The 20,552-nt window shown below is 40.2% G+C and overlaps 1 protein-coding gene across 1 annotated transcript; it reads left to right on the forward strand.

Moving 5' to 3' along the window:
• The first annotated feature begins 1,344 nt into the window (after positions 1-1,344).
• LOC146692096 (apolipoprotein B-100-like) lies at positions 1,345-19,543 on the forward strand. The gene is made up of 26 exons (XM_085432048.1): positions 1,345-1,553; positions 2,162-2,206; positions 2,495-2,607; positions 2,712-2,857; positions 2,993-3,140; positions 3,544-3,696; positions 3,973-4,097; positions 4,199-4,284; positions 4,418-4,868; positions 4,986-5,100; positions 5,275-5,421; positions 9,042-9,253; positions 9,368-9,587; positions 9,742-9,915; positions 10,021-10,224; positions 10,320-10,487; positions 10,679-10,881; positions 11,085-11,255; positions 11,564-11,685; positions 11,807-12,008; positions 12,114-12,286; positions 12,374-12,549; positions 12,641-12,756; positions 12,884-13,257; positions 13,369-18,065; positions 18,179-19,543. The coding sequence occupies exons 1-26, from the start codon at positions 1,496-1,498 to the stop codon at positions 19,295-19,297; spliced, it is 9,918 nt and encodes a 3,305-aa protein (XP_085288174.1). The 5' UTR covers positions 1,345-1,495; the 3' UTR covers positions 19,298-19,543.
• The last annotated feature ends 1,009 nt before the right edge of the window (positions 19,544-20,552 follow it).

A 20,552-nucleotide genomic window follows, 5' to 3' on the forward strand; every position in this document is an offset into this window, starting at 1 on the left:
ATCTGAGAGGCACTGGTTATCATTCATTTAGCAGCTTCTGCACTTTACTACTTCAGGCCATTTGTCATATTATAATAATTATATTGCATAGTGCACATTGCAGTATAAGTCATTTCAGTCAAATTAGAATTAGCTAAAACTAAACTCTTCTTATTTTGTGAATAAACAGTTTAAAAAGCCACGGTTGAGGTTTAAGGCTATTACAAGACTACAAGAGTCTAGGGTGGATCCTAAAATGATGTTACACCCAAATGCAAGACATAACTATTGGAGTTGGGCTGAATATTTCCTGTTCAGGAAGATATGGTTTGAGTTTTCCATTCAGGTATTTCAAGGTTTCATTTTAATTTTATTCTATAAGTGAAATTACTCATTATAATCACTTTCACTATGTATTTTTTCCCTGGATGTCCAAGTGCCACCCTAGAGATCCCTGCAGATGCACTGCACTTCTGATGACTGGTTAGGCCCATTAGAGTCCTATCTACCATGTGCATGTCATAAAGCACCTAATGCTTTGAGACGTGCTTTAATATATGCTGATAACAAACTTTAAGCAGGAGCACACTAGCAGCAGGCGATATAGGTTCACATGCTTGAGTCATCTATGAGGCAAAGGTGAGCGTATGTGAAGGCGTTCGCATACTTGCAGTACATCATAGTGCCACAATTGTGTTATAAGCTATATTTTGAATCGTATGAACGTTCATGCAGTCATAAGTTTGAAACAAAGAAATAATACTCAGAAAAACTTTATTAATCCCAAAGGAAATTCTGTAAAATCAAAACTGAAACCTTTCTCGGTTTGAACTGATTGCCTCTTAGAATAATGGCACACAGCGTTGAAATGAAAGTCAATAAAATCCTGATACTACCAAATGTTTTTGTGACCTGAGCTTTGAATGCAACATACAAACAAAGTTATTGATCCATGAGGATTAGTACTTACACAACACTGATGATGGTTATTAAAAATGTTAGCTAGCAAGAGTATATTAATGTTGTAATAAAATAGAATGATATATGATAACACATAAACATTAGTATTATCCTAGTACCACAAAATCTATGTTGTACTGCACTATATTACTTACTAACACATAAAGTAGTACAGCACTAAATAATAAATTATCTGCTAGATACAAATTGTCAGGGGGAGGGGGGGGGGTGTTTTTTGTTTTTTTAACAATAAGCATTAGCATTAGCATTCTATATTAATGACCTCAGGATGATCTCAAACCAGAAATAATAAAACAACAGTCATTTAGAATAATCACTGGCCACCCCCACCCAGTGCTGACAGACAGTCTTTTTACCTTTGACCTGCCACAAGGACTGCTCAGACTTTGGAACCAGGGCAACACATTTGCAAGTCCCTGCAATCACATACAGTATGTCTTGAAAGCTATAAAAGCCAAAAGGCGAAAGCACAAGAATTAGTCTTCAGAGAAAGAGGGGGACTCTTCTTACCTTAAGGCTTCCAGGAGCTCAACCCATGATGTTGGGTTACAAGCTCTGCCTTGTGCTGTTTCTGGGCACATGCACACTAGCCCGTGAGTACAATATTTTTTTCCATTTAAAGGCAGTGGATTTTTAAAACTTAGACCTGTATGTGAATTAAATCTGTTTGTTTAAAAATATGTAACGAATGCTTTTTTTTAGCTTTGTGAAAAGTTGGCAACTTGCTCTGAAATGGAACACATATTTTACAAATTTGAGACGATGATATTTGATACTGTTTATGTCTCTTACGTTTTTAAAATAGAGCAAAACAAATGTGTAGCTATTTAATTAGACTTCGACATGTAAAAATTTACAGTAAATATTGTTAGTTTGTGTTAAGTGTTAAGCAAGGCACTGACAAATAAAATTACTATGTTTTTTTTATTAGTAGTATTTATTACTGTATTTAACATGTAGCTTAAACATTCACCAAACAAAAATCCCCGGTTTCCCCTCGGGTTGGAGACTCAAATTCCTTAGGGCTTGCATAAGACAGCGTATTTGGCATAAAATCTGCCAAATCAAATGCGCAGAGACTCACGCTTGGAATAAGAGAGCGGCCAAATGTGGCATAATTATTGTATTCAATCATTTGCAATTGTGTTGTTGCACTGTAATGGCAGCTTGTGCGTTTGTTTGGGGTTTTTTTGTTTTTCAGAGCAAGATGTTGGAAGTGTTGAGGAACCATCTCCAGCCTGCTTTTGTGAGTGTCTTTGTTGTCATTGTTTAAAAGTAAATATTTTACAATGTGTAATTTAATATTATAAAACGGGAAAATCAAAATGGGAAGCTTGAAATATTTAATTTCCATTATACCTAGAACGTATATAGAGAACTACGCATTAAATATTTGGCTTCAGTTCCATAAGTCCTGGATGTAAAACTTTGGTTTGAGTGGAGCTAGCCTTGAAGTTTTTATTTTAGTTTAGCATTTGATAAACTGGCTGTTGTTGTTCTAACTATTGCTGTAAATGCTTTAAATACTTTTCAGTGGCCAAAAGATACAGGCACTTCAGAAGATTTGTGTATGACTACGAAGCTGAGACCTTTAACACTGTGAATGGAGCTACAGACAATAAAAGCGGCCCCAAAGTCTCCTGCACAGTAAGTCTTCGAGCTTAGATCATTGCTGAGGAAAAATAACAGCAATCTCATGACCCTGAATGTAAAACAAGAAGTCCAAACAAACTGTTTATTCTGCTGCACAGGTTGAGGTTGATGTGCCCCAGACCTGTAGCTTCATCCTCCGCACAACAGACTGCTCTCTGAGCGAGGTTGTTGGCGTTGACGATGAGGGGAATCCACTGTATCGTCCTGCTGCTGGAGCTGAGGCTTTCAAAGCTGCCATGGAGAAGTGAGTCATCTTGTTTGTAGGAAAGATTTATGTATTTTGTTAATTGCTCTCAGAAATTAGGATCCAGGGTAACTGAGGAAATCAAAGAGTGACCTGAATGGCAGGCTGTAAATGATGATCTGTCCACGTCAACAGAAACACTCTAAAGATCACAGTTGAAGGACAGACAGATGTCAGGCTGTACCCTGAGGACAATGAGCCCGTCAACATCCTCAACATCAAGAGAGGAATTGTCTCAGCTCTCATGGTGCCTGTGATGGAAGAGGAGAAGAACAATGAAATGGTAGCTCCCCTCACTTGTTTATTACTTGATTTTTTTCTTTTTTGGGAAAATTTTCATAGCTTCATAGTTGGCAATTAAATCACACCAAGTAGAGCCTGATTCAGTTTGTTGTTTAGTCATGCATAGATAAGTTGCACAAGGTGCAGATAAGCTGGCCCAGTCAAAGGAGATAAATACACTGTTGTAACAGCATGTTCCAACAATGACAATTTTCAGCAACAGGTCAAAGTCCTAGATAACTTTATCTTGTTATTGACATGCGCTGCTCTCATAATGGAGGTAATCTTTAAGAATGATTGATTACCTGATTTAAGAGATAAGTTAAAGGAAGGAATGCACGTCCATAGGTCCAGTTCTTACAGCTTGAATATTGAATTGTTTTGAACATCCTAATCATTTCCAGCCCACCGTGCACGGAGTGTGCTCCACCGACTTCACCGTCAACAACAAACAGGACATTGCTACTGATGTGACAGTCAGCAGGGATCTGTCCAGATGTGACTGGTTCACTGCCCGCAGACAGGACACCAGTCCCCTGGCTCTCGTCTCTGGGATGGTAAGAGTTCAACAAAAATCTGACACTGCCATCACAAACTCAGGCCAAGAGTCAAAATATCAGCACTCAATCATCAGGAAAAAAATATGGTCTGATTGCATTATTAAATGAACCCAAGCTATATTTCCATAGTATAAAACCACAAAGCAAACATCCATCCCTTTTTTCTTCCAACGTCAAGCCACAAAGTACATCTACATTTCCCAGCATTCTACATTCTCCAAACTTCTGACAAAACATTAATTTTTATTTATTTATTTATTTATTGCCTGTCAGAAATACGGCCTGTCCAAGCTGATCAGGAGCACTCAGAGCTGTAACTACAGGTTTGACAACCAGAAGAAACACATGACCAGTGGAACCTGCACAGAGAAACACATCTTCCTGCCCTTGTCCCATGAGTAAGTTTTATTTTGACTTTTTGTAGATTTTTCATGAATAATTTTGTGAATTCTCTTTGAAATCTAACGCACATTTGGGGATTTCTCTCTTCTGAAAAAAGAAACCAATATGGAATTTCTGCTATGGTGAAGCAGACTGTGACTCTGAGAGCGACTGCCAAGATCAATGACAGAATCTTTGATCACAGTGAGTGCTTCTGTTGTGTGAAAACAAATTTAGTAAAAAATAGGGGGGAAAAAACAATATAAATATTTTACGTGTGTCTCTAACATCCAGATTCTAATAGATTTTCCACTGCTTGTGATTTATTTCTGTACAGATGAGGACAATGTCAGGTACTTGCCCATGGATGTTGTTGACGACAAATCCCCAGTGCAAACCATGGATGCTGTCGCTGCCACGATGCAGAAGCTGAACTCTCTGTCAGAGACCAACGAGGGCGAGAAGCGCGCCGGCCTTTTCCGCCAGCTGGTGTCAGAGTTTCGTGGCCTGAAGGGGGACACCCTGAACTCGGCTATTGTTGAGATGACAGACATTTCACCCTCTCTGACGTGGCAAGCTCTGGCTCAGTGTGGTACACCAGAATGCACTAGCGCCATGCTCAAGCTTCTCAGGACCTTTCATGAAGCTGCTGTTGAGGTTGATGCTGTTGTCTACGCCCTGGGGCTGCTGCCCAACCCTTCACAGCAGATGGTGAAAGACTTGTTGGCAATGGCTCAGTACAAGCAGAGCAAACCCATCATGTATGCTTTGAGCAATGCAGCCAGGAAGTAAGTGAACATAAATATATGACATTCTGAAGGACGCTCTCCTCGATGCAGTAACACTGAATTGTGGTACCTGTTGTAAATTAATACATAATCCCTAATGTCTGTCTTTTCCTCTAGACTGTATAAATCTGAGGGAGTCACTCCAGAGATCACAGCTGTCTACAACTATATTGCTTCTCTTCTGGGTGCAGACTGCGCTGGTGACAAAGACCTGACTTTCCTGACTTTAAGGGTAGGTAACAAGACGTGAATAAGACTACATTTTCATTCAAGAAACTTTATTATATCAAGACAATACAGAGGGGAAAAAACACATGATCCCACATTTCCTGAGGACAAAGATAGAAAAGTTTTAAAGGGAACATTTAATTGCATGATTTATGATTTGCTTTCATATTCTGTCCAGGTTGTTGGCAACATGGGAGACGCAATGGAGGCCACCGATCCTGCTATTAAGACCACCCTGCTCAAGTGCATGAGACAGCCCGCAACCACTTTGTCCGTGCAGCTGGCCGCCATCCAGGCTTTCAGGCGCATGTCTGTGACAGATGAGGTAACTAACCACATTCCTCTTCTACATGAGGAGTCTCCAGAGTTGCAGTCTTACACGCTTCTCTGCAGCTTCTCTCCTCCTGCTACCCCCCCAAAAACCCATCTCCATAGAGACTGTGTCAGCTTCCAAAAAGACAAAAAACAAACTAAAAACCAGCAACAAACAACTTAAACATAAACAATCACAAAGAAAGAACAATACAGTATCCACATCTGAACCAAAGAGTAAAACAGTGAAATGTGGATTATTAAATATTAGGTCTCTCTCCTCCAAGTCTCTGTTAGTACATGACTTAATAATTGATCAACAAATTGATTTACTCTGCCTTACAGAAACCTGGTTGCAGCAGGATGATTATGTTAGTTTAAATGAATCAACACCCCCGAGCCATTCTAACTACCAGAAATCTCGAAGCACAGGCCGAGGGGGCGGTGTGGCAGCAATTTTTCACACCAGCCTATTAATTAATGAAAGACCAAGACAGACTTTTAATTCATTTGAAAGCCTGATGCTTAACATTGTCCACCCCAGCTGTGAAACTCAGAAACCAGTCTTACTTGTTATCATCTATCGTCCACCTGAGCCTTACACAGAGTTTCTGTCTGATTTCTCAGACTTTATATCTAATTTAGTTCTGAGCTCAGATAAAATAATTATTGTGGGTGATTTTAACATCCATATAGATGCTAAAAATGACAGCCTCAACATGGCATTTAATCTGTTATTAGACTCAATTGGTTTCTCTCAAAATGTAAAAGAACCCACCCACCACTTTAATCACACTCTAGATCTTGTTTTAACATATGGCATCGAACCTGAACATTTAACAGTGTTTCCTGAAAACCCTCTCCTGTCTGATCATTTCCTGATAACATTTACTTTTACAATAATTGATTACACAGCGGTGAAGAGTAGACTTTATCAAAGTAGATGTCTTTCTGAAAGCACTGTAACTAAGTTTAAGAATATAATCCACCCACTGTTATCATCTCCAATGCCCTGTACCAACACAGAGCAGAGCAGCTATCTGAACGCTACCCCAACAGAGGTCGATTATCTTGTTAATAATTTCACCTCCTCACTACGTACGACTCTGGATACTGTAGCTCCTGTGAAAACTAAGGCCTCAAATCAGAAGTACCTGACTCCGTGGTATAATTCTGAAACACGTACCCTAAAGCAGATGACTCGTAATCTGGAGAGGAAATGGCGTGTCACAAATCTAGAGGATCATCATTTAGCCTGGAGAAATAGTTTGCTGCTTTATAAGAAAGCCCTCCGCAAAGCCAGAACATCTTACTATTCATCACTGATTGAAGAAAATAAGAACAACCCCCTGTTTCTCTTCAGCTCTGTAGCCAGGCTGACAAAAAGTCAGAGCTCTTTTGAGCCAACCATCCCTTTAACGTTAACTAGTAATGACTTCATGAACTTCTTCACAAATAAAATTTTTATCATTAGAGAAAAAATTACCAATAATCATCCCACAGATGTAATATTATCTACAGCTACTCTTAGTACCATTGATATTAAGTTAGACTCTTTTTCTCCAATTGATCTTTCTGAGTTAACTTCAATAATTACTTCCTCCAAACCATCAACGTGTCTTTTAGACTCCATTCCTACAAAACTGCTCAAAGAAGTCCTGCCATTAATTAATTCTTCGATCTTAAATATGATCAACCTATCTCTAATAATCGGCTATGTACCACAGGCCTTCAAGCTGGCAGTAGTTAAACCTTTACTCAAAAAGCCATCTCTAGACCCAGCAGTCTTAGCTAATTATAGGCCAATCTCCAACCTTCCTTTCATATCAAAAATCCTTGAAAGAGTAGTTGTCAAACAGCTAACAGATCATCTGCAGAGGAATGGTTTATTTGAAGAGTTTCAGTCAGGTTTCAGAGCTCAGCACAGCACAGAAACAGCTTTAGTGAAGGTTACAAATGATCTTCTTATGGCCTCTGACAGTGGACTCATCTCTGTGCTTGTCCTGCTAGACCTCAGTGCAGCGTTCGATACTGTTGATCATAATATCCTATTAGAGCGATTAGAACATGCTGTAGGTATTACAAGTACTGCGCTGCAGTGGTTTGTATCATATCTATCTAATAGACTCCAATTCGTGCATGTAAATGGAGAGTCCTCTTCACACACTGAGGTTAATTATGGAGTTCCACAGGGTTCAGTGCTAGGACCAATTCTGTTTACATTATACATGCTTCCCTTAGGCAGTATCATTAGAAGACATAGCATACATTTTCACTGCTATGCAGATGACACCCAGCTCTATCTGTCCATGAAGCCAGATAACACACACCAATTAGTTAAACTGCAGGAATGTCTTAAAGACATAAAGACCTGGATGGCCGCTAACTTTCTGCTTCTTAATTCAGATAAAACTGAGGTTATTGTACTCGGCCCTGAAAATCTTAGAAATATGGTATCTAATCAGATTCTTACTCTGGATGGCATTACCTTGGCCTCCAGTAACGCGGTGAGGAACCTTGGAGTCATTTTTGACCAGGACATGTCCTTCAACGCACATATTAAACAAATATGTAAGACTGCTTTCTTCCATTTGCGCAACATCTCTAAAATTAGAAATATCCTGTCTCAGAGTGACGCTGAAAAACTAGTTCATGCATTTATTACTTCCAGGCTGGACTACTGTAATTCATTATTATCAGGATGTCCAAAAAACTCACTGAAAAGCCTTCAGCTAATCCAAAATGCTGCAGCAAGAGTCCTGACAGGGACTAGAAAGAGAGAGCATATTTCTCCTGTTTTGGCTTCCCTTCATTGGCTTCCTGTTAAATCCAGAATTGAATTCAAAATCCTGCTCCTCACATACAAGGTCTTAAATAATCAGGCCCCATCTTATCTTAATGACCTTGTAGTACCATATCACCCTATTAGAGCGCTCCGCTCTCGCTCTGCAGGCCTACTTGTTGTTCCTAGAGTATTTAAAAGTAGAATGGGAGGGAGAGCCTTCAGTTTTCAGGCCCCTCTTCTGTGGAACCAGCTTCCAGTTTGGATTCGGGAGACAGACACTATCTCTACTTTTAAGATTAGGCTTAAAACTTTCCTTTTTTCTAAAGCATATAGTTAGGGCTGGACCAGGTGACCCTGAATCCTCCCTTTGTTATGCTGCAATAGATGTAGGCTGCCGGGGGATTCCCATGATGCATTGAGTTTTTCCTTTCCAGTCACCTTTCTCACTCACTATGTATTAATAGACCTCTCTGCATTGAATCATATCTGTTATTAACCTCTGTCTCTCTTCCACAGCATGTCTTTATCCTGTCTTCCTTCTCTCACCCCAACCGGTCGCAGCAGATGGCCGCCCCTCCCTGAGCCTGGTTCTGCCGGAGGTTTCTTCCTGTTAAAAGGGAGTTTTTCCTTCCCACTGTCGCCAAAGTGCTTGCTCATAGGGGGTCATATGATTGTTGGGTTTTTCTCTGTATCTATGAAGCGCCTTGAGGCGACTTTTGTTGTGATTTGGCGCTATATAAATAAAATTGAATTGAATTGAATCCTTGCTTCCCGGTTTTATAGTGGAGACAAACTGCAGCTACAAAGACCATTAAGTCACTGTTTTTTCAAATTGTTTTCCTGTCCAGATTCGTGCCAACCTCCAGAGGGTCAGCCAGTATCCCAAGGGCGCTGTGCAGAAACGTCTGGCAGCTTATCTGATACTGATGAGAAACCCCGAGGACAGCGACATTGAGGTGGTGAAGAAGCTGCTTAACCAAGAGCAGAACGAGCAGATCAGGGCTTTTGTGTCCTCCCACATCTACAACATCATTTCCTCAACTGATTCAGAGACCAAAAAGTAAGAATGAAGCATTTTTCAGCTTAATGTGTTGTTCTATACTAATATAGCGCCGATTTGGGCACCCATCTATTTACACTCAGCTAATAGTTTTACTTTTAATCTTCACTCCAGGCTTGGGGAGAAAATAATGGATGCCCTGCAGGACACAGAAGTTTCTACACACAGCGACTACACCACAAAATCTCGCAACTATAAGCTGGGAATGGCACATGAGAGCATGGCGGCCAAAATTCAAGGCAATGTCATTTTCGATCCCAGCAGCACGTTGCCAAGAGAAGTCTTGCTGGAAACTACCCTGAATGCTTTTGGTTACAGCATGGATATTTGGGAGGTATGTACAGTGCTTCTCACGCACAATTATTTATGCCATTTTTACACCTTTAATGCTGAACTTTATTCATGGGGATTCATTTTATTTGATGGGACCTAACCCCAACAACTCCTGGTTCATTTTTGTATTCATATTATTAAATTCTTTTTGGCAGGTTGGCATGGAAGGAAAAGGCTTTGAGCCAACCATTGAGGCTCTGTTTGGCAAGAATGGATTCTTCCCTGACACAGTGTCCAAGGCTCTGTACTGGGCTGAAGAACAGATGTCACCAAAGATCAAGGAAGTTCTGGAGAAATGGGTTGCTCCACTGAAAATAGAGGGGCAAAAGGTATATCACTCGCATAACTGTTTCTGTTAAACACTCTTATTCTTAATGAACGTATCATTGTCACTCACACCAACGTATCTAACATATTGGTCCCTTTTTCTTAAGGCTCCTGAAAACCTTGCAACAGAAATTGTCCGCAACCTCAACAAGCTGGTAAAAGACCTGCAGAACCGAGAGTCCCCAGAGGCCATGGCCTACCTGAGGCTAATGGGAGCTGAGCTTGGCTACATCAAGAGCAATGAACTGAAGTCTATTGCTGAAAATGCAATGATGTATGCAAACATTTTCATGAGGATAGTACCTACAAAGGTAGTGTTCTGCAGTCATTAATATAGTGTCTATATAGATTTATTTTTATTTGCAGCTGAAAAACTCTATTTGTTAACTGTATTTCTCCCTGTCAGGTCATGTCTAACCTGATTTCAAGCACTCGCAATGAGATTTTTGCCCATTACATCTTCATGGACAACAAATTCATGATGTCAACAGCATCTGGCTTGCCTCTGACATTTGCTCTGTCTGGCACCTTTGCTCCTGGTGCAAAAGGAGGTCTTCGCATGACTCCAAACATGGTAAGGTTTCCATCTACTGTATTTAACCTGTGTTTAGCACCATACTAAAACAGCAATTGTTATTACAATGTTGCTGTTTTAATTGTTTGTTTCTGTGACATGTACGTAGAATTCTCAGTCATATTAATCCTGACTGTTGGTCATTTTTTCCCCACACACTTCAATTTTTCTGTGATCCCCTTTGTTTCCAGGAGCTGGTGTTCATGCCCGCAATTGGAATTGAGTTCATGACTCAGATGGGAATCCATGTGCCTGAATTTGTTGTCTCTTCAGTTGAGATGCACACCAACATGTACCATGAGAGCTCTTTCAATGCCAAGATCACCATGGAGCAAAACCAGGTCAAACTTTCCATCCCTGCTCCACAGGGCACCATGAAATTCTTAAGAATCAGGTAAAAAAAAAAAGTCTGATAACTTACTTTGTGTAATACAAGTAAATGGTATTAATTGATATTGATTATTCAATCAATATCATATAAATATTAATTATAAAGAACACTACCAACAGGGAGCGTATTGCATTTCATATATTCTGTGTTTTTAATAATGTTGTTAGAAGTTGTAAAGTAATTTTGCTGTTCTTTGTTTGAAATAGCAACAAAGTTATGATTGTGGGTGCTGGACACGCTACAGTGATCCCACACAGACTAGCCGACTCCAGCTGCAGCCCTCTCTTCTCTGGAGTCAAATACTGCACAAAAACACTTCATGGTGACGCTCCTGGCAAAACGGCTGCTCCTTACTTCCCTCTGAACGGAGAGACTGAGTAAGATGTCCTTTAAAAAGTCAGGTTTTGCTTTGTTTCTTTGTTAAATAAGAAATGGAAATGCCTTAAATATGATCATGTAACATATTTCCATTTAATGCTAAATATTGTTTAGTATATTGTGGTACAGTTGAAAAGAAGATGGTTAAATACAGATAAGAATAGGTCAAGATGAAAAGATTTTAGCTCATCTCAGATGGTGGTTTTAGCTGGATATATGCACATGAGATTATAGATTTTATTGCTGCACAGTACCAAATTGCATTAGAAGAAATAAAAATGTACTAAAGACTTTATTTTTACCCAAGGTTTGCTCTGGACATCGAGCCTACTAAAGAGGTCTCTGAGTACACAGCCAGTATCACCTATGGCGAAGAAAAGGACGGACACCACAAGGTTAATTCTGTGAAGATGACCCTGAGAGCCGAAGGTATGAATATTGCTTTTTTTTAATCAAGAATTTTATTACATGTGCTGCCTCTTTCTTTTCTTTTTCTTTTTTTGAGTTATACAGATAAGTGATTAACCTTTTTCTGACTCTGTGACGTCAGGTGCTCAGCCTACTGAGGCTACAGTCACCATGACATACAACAGGAACAGAAATGTCTTCAGCACTCAGATCAACATACCTGACTTTGATGTTGAGGCGGGCGTCAAGCTCGGCATGACAGATAGCAATGCCGGAGGCAAATCTATTACCCTCGAGATCTCCAACAAGAACGTGCCTCAACTCACTCTGACTGGCCGTGCCAAGTGAGTAAACCCAGCAAAATATTTTCCTAAACTGTTCTGTTACTTTACTATAATTCCACTGACCTCATTGCAGAAATTAACTGCTTTTTTTATTATTAATTATAGGCTTCAGGCTATGACTGATGGCATGCTGCAACTTCAGCTGTTAGTCCCCTCACTCAGGACAGATGCCACAGTCACTGCTACCATGAGCAAAGCCGACGGACTCACCATGGAGATCAGAAGTGATGTCAAGCTCCCAGAGATCTCCTCCATTCAGGCAGTCACCTTCAAATATGGTAATTTTGCTCAAGAAGAGTGGCAATGGAGCTCAAAGAATGGTCATGTCAGGCACAGTTTAAAACACTGTCTTTTTACTGTCACAGGCGAAGAGCAGGCTGAGGTTCAGCTGATGTCCAACATGAATGCTGAAACAAAAGTCCCAGTGCATTACACTAAGGTCGTCCAGGCCTGGCTGAGGAAGACTGCAGAGGATGTTATGGACCAGCGGGTTATCGAGACTGATATGAAACTACGACACATCCTCAACAAAGGAATTGAGGTAAAAAGAATTTTATACTAACTGAATGTTTATTTCGTAGTTTTTAGTCTGTCCAGACTGAATCATAAGAAATATGATGTGTTTTAATCAGGCCAGCAATATCTGGATGGACAAAGTCTCAGCTGATTGTCCCTATATGGCGAGACTGAGGAACAGCTTAGCTATGATGGAAATGCCATCTGTGCCTGAAAACCTGTTCATGAACCTGTAAGTGAAGCAAAAACATTAACTAGTATCTTCACAATTGTTATTATAATAAAAAAAAAAACTTTCAAACCTTATACTGAATAAATACAACATTTTAACAAGTTCCCTACTCTCACCATTTCAACAGTGAAAGCACACTGATATACCAGTTCAACCAGGACCGTCTGACTATCACCATCCCAGTTCCTTTTGGGGGCAAATCATCTGAGGAGCTGAGGATACCTCAAATGGTCACCACTCCACACATTTCCATGCCGAAGTTGGGCATAGATTTTGCCTCACGAGGAATCCAAATCCCAACTTTTAACATCCCATCTGACTATGATCTCACCCTGCCTCTGATGGGCATGGTGGAAATGGCTGCCAAGGTCGACACCAACTATTATAAGTGGGAGGCAACAGCGTCTGCTGGTAACAACACTGCAGAGTCTCCTAACTATGTGGCCAAATTCAACATTGTGGCTGACAGTCCAATCAAATTCCTCTCATTTTCAGCTGAGGGTAATTCTTTATTCTTTATTCTTATAAACTATACATTTGTTATTGAACAGTGCAGAAAAAACATAGACGCTGAGACGAATTGTTAATTTTTTTTATTTGTCTGTTCTAAAGGAGCAACCAAAATCACTGACACAGAAGTGGAAACTATGGAATTCACTCTTGATGGTTCCCTGAAACACATGCTGATCACCACAGGTTTTAATGTTCAGGAAACCATTGCAGTCACAGACAGTTTGATGTCAACTGGCCGCTACAACGTGCATGCTGTTGCCCCTGTGGGTCTGGACACCTCCCTGACTATTACTACCCAGATGACCCTTGACTCTAAAAAGTTTTTTGGAAATGTTAACACAAATGGAAGTGTCACTGTTGGACCCATGACCGCTTCCACCACCTATGTCTACACCTTCTCGGTCGACCCAGCGAAGAAAGAAGCAATAATGCAGAGTTCACTGAATGTGAAGTCTGAAGACCTGAAGCTTGAAAACAAGATGAAGGCATCATATGCAGAGGAAGAGCTTCTGTTTGACTCTAACACTAAAGTGAACAGCGACCCCATTGTGCACAACACCAAAATTAACCTTAGGTACAAGGATCTCAAGTTTACCATCCAGTCCAGCTCTGAGACACAGGCTGACGAGAGGATGCTTCGGAGCCAGATAGATTTTGCTGCCTCTAGAGGACAGGCCAGTCTCAGAATAGAGAATCTAGCCGATGATACAAGCAACCGTATCTACTCACTGCTTACCGGTTCCCTTAATCCCTCTGGCATGGAGGTCAACACTGAGGCCTCCATGAACATCTTTTCAAGCATCGCCTCTCACAAGGCCGCCTTTTCCCTGAACACCAATGGCCTGACCACCAGCTGTACAACAACCGCCCAGCACAGTCCATTCACATTTGAGAATATTTTCCATGGTACAGTTGACACTTCAAGTGCCACCATGTCTCTCACAACAAAAGGAGGCATTAAAGAAAACAAAGCAGAGCTCACCATTGGAGGCAAGATTGCAACCACAGAAGTCTACTTTAACAGCAACTTTGAGGCTAACCTCTTTGATATTAACAGCAGGAACAGAGTGAACTTCAGAGTGAATGAAGATGGCTTGACTCTCTCTAACAACATGGTTGGATCTTTCAAGGAGATGAGGACTGAAAACACAAATGCACTGTCTCTTACACTGAGATCTTTTACCCTGCAGTCCAAGACTGACAACTTGCTTGACAGCAGCAACTCTTACAAGCATGACATCACAGTCAACATGGGCCGTTCTGCTGCCTCAGTTATTGTGAAAAATGACCTGAAGATAATGGAGGTTAGCTTCGTGAATGATGCCCAGTTCAAGGCAGAGCCCTACAACCTGGAGCTGACTGGAACAGTGATGGGAGCTTTCTCAGAGGAAGAGCTCAGACACACCTATGAAATCAAGTTTATTGACATGGTCCTGTCTGCAAAGTATAACACCAACGGTAAACTCCTGGGAACTCAAATGACGCATACCACTGATATCGAGGTTGCTGGCCTGACCATGAAGTTCAACAATGTGGCTAACTTCAACTCCCCATCTCTTCATCTGGACAGCAAAGTTGCAACTGTGGCTGCACCCTTCACCCTGAACATTGATTCCATTTTCAATTCAAATGGTGCAGTGAATCTGTATGGAAAGCAGAGTGGCGAATTATACAGCAAATTCCTCCTGAGAGCACAACCCATGTTTTTCACACAGTCATTTGAGTACAGAGCTTCAACCACACATGAACTAGAAGGCAGACCAACCATTACAACAAATATGGACAACAAGTTCAGCAGCATGCTGAACCTCCAAGAGCAAAGTGTCGCACTGAAGGTGACATCTAAAGTAAATGAGCACGCCTTTGAACAGGAAATGAGTGCCTACAACAATGCAGAAAGAATGGGTGTTGAAATGGCAGGAGCAGTCTCCACTCTCCTCTTCAGTGAGTCCAGTCAAAATTATGCCATCTCTGGATTTGTGAAATATGACAAGAGCAGTGACAGTCACTCTCTCCAGATCCCATTTATTGAGCATCTGCCTGCATTCATTGAAAAGATGAAGAGCACAGTGGTGGTACTGATGGACAACAGCATTGAGATGCTAAAAGACATCAACAACAGGTATGAGATCAGTGCCAAGTTCCAGCTCAAGGTGGCAGAACTAAAGGAGGCCATTAACAACTTTGACTTCAACCTGTTTGTCCAAGACCTGAGAAAATTCATCAGCTCAATGGAAAACTACATCACCAACCTGACACCCAAGCTCCCAACTGAAAAAGTTATGAACATACTGAAATCTATCAAAGACACCATAATGGTTTGGATGAAGAAACATGACATTGAAAACAAGTTCCAAGTGATTTATACCAAAATTGAAGAGATTCTCTCCAGCTTTGAAGTTGAAAAAACGATTGGAGCCTTCATGGATGAGATTGTTAAAATGATGAAGCAGTATCAGGTCAGAGAAAAGATTCAGCGTGCATTTGATGCTCTCAGGTCAATTGACATTCAGCCTGTGATGAAAAACATAATGGTACCTGTTCAGGAGCTGTTGAATGAGCTATATGCCTTTGACTTCAAACAGCTAATTGATGACATGAGTGACTATTTCATCAGAATGATCCAGAAAGTAAGGTCCTTTGATTATGACACCCTCACCATGGAGCTGAAAGAGAAAGTGGCAGAAATGAGCAAGATCCCCTGTTTTGGAAAACTTTATGGAGAGTTCAGAGTTATTTCACCTCATTATAAACTCACAACCACTGCTGACCTGGAGAACACCACAACAATTTCTGATACACCAGAGTTCAAAATGAACCTCATCTCAAAGACTACATCTACTTTGCGAATCCTTGACTTCGCTGTGGAAGCCAGTGCACATTTATCTGTGCCCAAGATGAGTCATGTGTCCATCTCTGAGCTCATCAAGGTTGATCAGTCGTCTTTTGAACTTGACCACAAGGGTCAAATGACCTTCTATGGTCTGACAGCTGAAGCTTCTGCTGATACTATTGCAGCAGCAAAAACTGAGCTCTACTCTGCAACCCTTGTTAACAATGCAGTCTTAAACATGGAAAATGGAATTTCAACCACCGTAGTCACTACGTACGTACATGGCATCAACATGCCTGCCCTTAACATCTTTAGTGAAATGGAGATTAAAGAAAATGTAGTTTTCCTGCTTAAAGATGGCTCCATCCAACTGACCTTTAACAATGTGGCCAGAGAAAAATATGCAATTCGGGACTTCTCAGATGAGGCACGCCACAAGAGCGACTTGTCAGTGGTCATGGATTTCCATAAAGCCAAAGTGAGTTTCACTGGAACAACAGACAGCAACTTTGTGAAAACGAATCAGAATGTTGGTGCTGAAATATGCATTTTCAGCCACGTAGTTGTTGATGCCAAGGCTGAGACTGAAACACCTTTCATTAAAAACAGCGTTGCAGAACTCAAGTTCGAGGCAAAGGTTGAAGACATGAAAATTGATTTCTCTGCCTCTCACAGTGCACAGCTGGTTGGTCAGGTTGAAGGAACTCTCTCAAACTCAGCCCTTGCTCTGGTCACACCTAATGAGCTTAAGCTTGATACCAAGAACACAGCAAATACCAAAATTGCCCTTCCATTAAAGCTGTCTGGAAAGATAGATCTCCAGAATGACATTGCTTTCACCGTGAACACCGAAGTGCAGCAGGCTAGTTGGACAGGTCTGGCTAGATTCAACCAGTACAAATACTCCCATTACTTTGCTGTGGACAACAGAGAAACAGAAATTAACCTGTATTCCCAAATCAAAGGAGATGCTAATCTTGATGTATTGAAGCAGCCTATCACCATTCCTGAAATTACCTTGCCATTTGCTGACATGAAGACACCAAAAGTGGAGGACTACTCACTGTGGGAAGACACTGGTCTGGGCAATCTACTAATCACAACAGAGCAAACATTTGATATGAGCTCCAAGCTGAAGTACACTAAGAACCATGAGTTGATCGCCATTAACATCAATATGGATCCAGTCATCAATGCGTTTAACACCAATTTCAAGACACTGCACAAGAAAATGATGAATGGCAAGGATAAGGCTGCTGCCATACTCGCTACATCATATGACAAAGCAAAGGAAGAGTATGAAAAATATAGCACTGAGTTGCCTAAAACTATTACTGTCCCTGCCTATAAGGTTCCCATGATGAACATTGAGACATCAACATTCACAATTCCCCTGCCTGACTTCACCCTCATCACAATGCCCACTCTGCATGTGCCCTCTGCCCTGCGCAAGGTAACTCTTCCAAAAATCACCCTGCCCAAAATTCAGAGCATCAAGATCCCAGTTATGGGTGATATGACCTATGAGATCTCCATGAAGACACCAATGATCACTCTCAAGACTAACGCAAGCATCCTAAAGCAGGACAGCATCGCCATCAAACTAGATGCTTCTTCAACATCTGAATTTGAGATCCTGAATGGAATGATTGAGGGCAACACCAATGTGAACGTGATGGGTGGATTTAAAATGGCCTCTCTCCTCAATGTGAAACATTCAATGCTAGAGGGACATCATGACAGCACCATCTTCTTAACTACTGAAAATGTAGCTATCGCCATCACAAACACAGCAAAGGTCAACATTCTTGACCTGACCATGGAAATCTATGAGGAGATTACTGGAAATCCAGAAGAAGGCCTTATTGTCTCAGTTTCCAATCCATCTGCAGGACTCATTGCAGTTCAGATGCAGGCTAAGCGACCGGCACAAGTGAAAGCAAGACTCTATGGTCGTTACCCGGTAAGATGATAGTCTACTATCGATGCACTTTCTAATAAAAGCTGATTTTTTTCCAACCTAAATGATGTATTATTTAAATAATTAACTTATTGGTTTTTATGTGTCCTGTTTAGTCTGAGCCATCCACAGACATTGATATCTTGGGTCTGAAGATGTCTGTGATCAACTCTGAGAAGCTGAACCTTCAAACAACCTGGAATATGGAAATACCATACGAGATGATGCTCGGAGCGAAGAAACAGGTGCCTGCGGTCATGGAAATAGTGTCTGAATCTGCTGTCATAACATACAAGGCGGTCAACAAACAAGTTAGAAGACTCGAAGGTTCCTTTGCACAGGCTAAAAAGCAGGGTAATGTGATGTTCAAGAGGGCTATTAACAGTCTTGAATCAGTAAAATCTTGCAAGATTGTGACCACTGTCACAGATAATACTGTTTTAATCCTCGAAAACTACCAGAAGAAAGTTGAAAAGTTCCTTGATGCTGTTGTTAAATTTCTGAGAGCGACTAGGTTCCAGATTCCTGGCTATAAAGAGAAGCTGTCTGGGCTTGAGGTCTATCAGAAATGTACTGCTTTTGTTGCTGATGTATCTGAAGAAGCAATCCATAAGATTCCAGAGTACCTTTCTTCCATGTTTGCAACGGCACTTGATTATTTCCAAGCCACTGAATTCACCTTCCCAGGTTCTAATCGCATCGTCAGTGGAAAGGAAATTCTTGACGATATGTTGGTAGCTTTAAAGAAAATCCAGGACCAAGTGGTTGTTACTGTGAGAAAATTTAGAGATATCCGGCTGGAGGACATTGTAAAGAAATTATCAGCAATCATGCAGTTTACCATCCAACAGAGTGAGAAGCTTCTCCAAACTCTGAAATCCCAGAATCTGGAGACACTTTCTGACTTTGTGAGTACTGCATACAACGATGCCATGAACTCTCCTGTTATGGCTGGCGTTATCAAGCCGGTTGAAGAGGTCTGCAGAGTTGTAATGGAATATCTAAAAGCTGTGACTGCTAAACTCCAAAATATTTTGGCTGACATATCTAGTAAACAACTCACAGCTGACATCCAGTCCTGGATTAATTCAATGGTGAAAGGCATTAATACTCTGCACAACAATGCCATTACATCCCTGAAGGAAAAAAGCAAAAATGTTGAAAAATATGTTAGAGTAAGTGACCAAAAAGTAGAGGTTGACATCCCTTTGCCATTTGTTGCCAAATTCAACTAAGCAACCATAGCTAACAATGATATAGGATATAGTGTCTGTATTGACTTTCTGTGTTTTGTAACCAACGGTGTAATAGTGAATCTATTTTCATAACAGCAAACCAAACTGAGCAATAAAAATTATGCCTGTATAATGTTTGTTCCTTTGTTTATTATTTCACAACAGACGCCCAGTGCTCCCTTTGTGTCTTGTACTATTTAAAACAAAAGCCCTGTCTGGGTATCAATAAATACAGTTTGTACTGCATTCATGTCTGTGCATTCTTTACATAAAGTTTACCTTGACTAGTTAAAAAGATTGGAAGCTAATGGACTATAAATATTTCTTCATGTAGTTTTATGTTTTCCTGTACAGATTTAAAACAATAAAAAGCTTACTCCCTAAAGATCACAGCAATACACCCTTGCTAGTAATTTTTATCCTCTGGTCTAATTTTAGATCGGACACAAATAGTTTCTGTGATACACACACACACACACACACACATTTCTTATAATAAAACAATCACAATATAGAAACAGAGTCATTTTGACCAGGGTTATAACAATAGTTAGAAGTCAAGTCTCAAAATGTACTGCCCCTTTGGAATAATAGGATTATTTTGTCTGGGGACAGCTACAGGCTATGTGTCATCATGAGAAGTGGTGAAATAAGTATACAGCTTATTGACTCGTATAACGTGATAAATAAGTCATTAGAAGTATAAACAAACTTAAATCTTTAAAGGGTTTGCAAATAATATGAGAACGAGTAAACTATGAGACTCTTAAAAGTAAACATATTCATAATAATGGGAACGACGACAAATTTATCAGACTGTCTGTCATAAAAACAAGAAAATGCAAATATTTTTTAAATCTATCAAAAATATATTTATAACTAAAACAAATGATGCTGTTATTTATTATTTATTATGCAAATGAAAAACTGAATCCAATGTTTTCTTACCCAAATATGAACAAGTACACTGGACTTCTCTGAGATCTCAAATATGAACCAAACATAACATTCAAACACTAAAATTGATTTTTCTATTCAGGAATGTTTGTAAATAACTGTAGTAAAAATAATAATAATGTGCTTTAAATATTTTTTCAGCTTTTCTGTAAAATGGTAAAAGTGGAAATTCATGGCTAACAACAATAATTATATTTTAGCAGTTAAAATATTTATTTTTAACATATTGTAATATTAACAAAAAAGGATTTTTACAATTACCAGTACTGTTCATTTTGGGCATTTAGGTCATAAATCT

Source organism: Copadichromis virginalis, linkage group LG15, assembly GCF_057382275.1.
Source record: "Copadichromis virginalis isolate Kocher_CV1m ecotype Utaka linkage group LG15, C_Virginalis_male_GT1.1, whole genome shotgun sequence".
Lineage (NCBI taxonomy): Eukaryota > Metazoa > Chordata > Actinopteri > Cichliformes > Cichlidae > Copadichromis > Copadichromis virginalis.

What these genes read in the sequence shown, in the direction of transcription:
- LOC146692096 (XM_085432048.1), top strand. Translation starts at nt 1,496, where the DNA reads ATGATGTTGGGTTACAAGCTCTGCCTTGTGCTGTTTCTGGGCACATGC. An exon ending in ATGAAATTCTTAAGAATCAG is followed by an intron (nt 10,882 to 11,084) that starts GTAAAAAAAAAA and finishes TGTTTGAAATAG; the next exon opens with CAACAAAGTTATGATTGTGG. An exon ending in GGCAGTCACCTTCAAATATG is followed by an intron (nt 12,287 to 12,373) that starts GTAATTTTGCTC and finishes TTACTGTCACAG; the next exon opens with GCGAAGAGCAGGCTGAGGTT.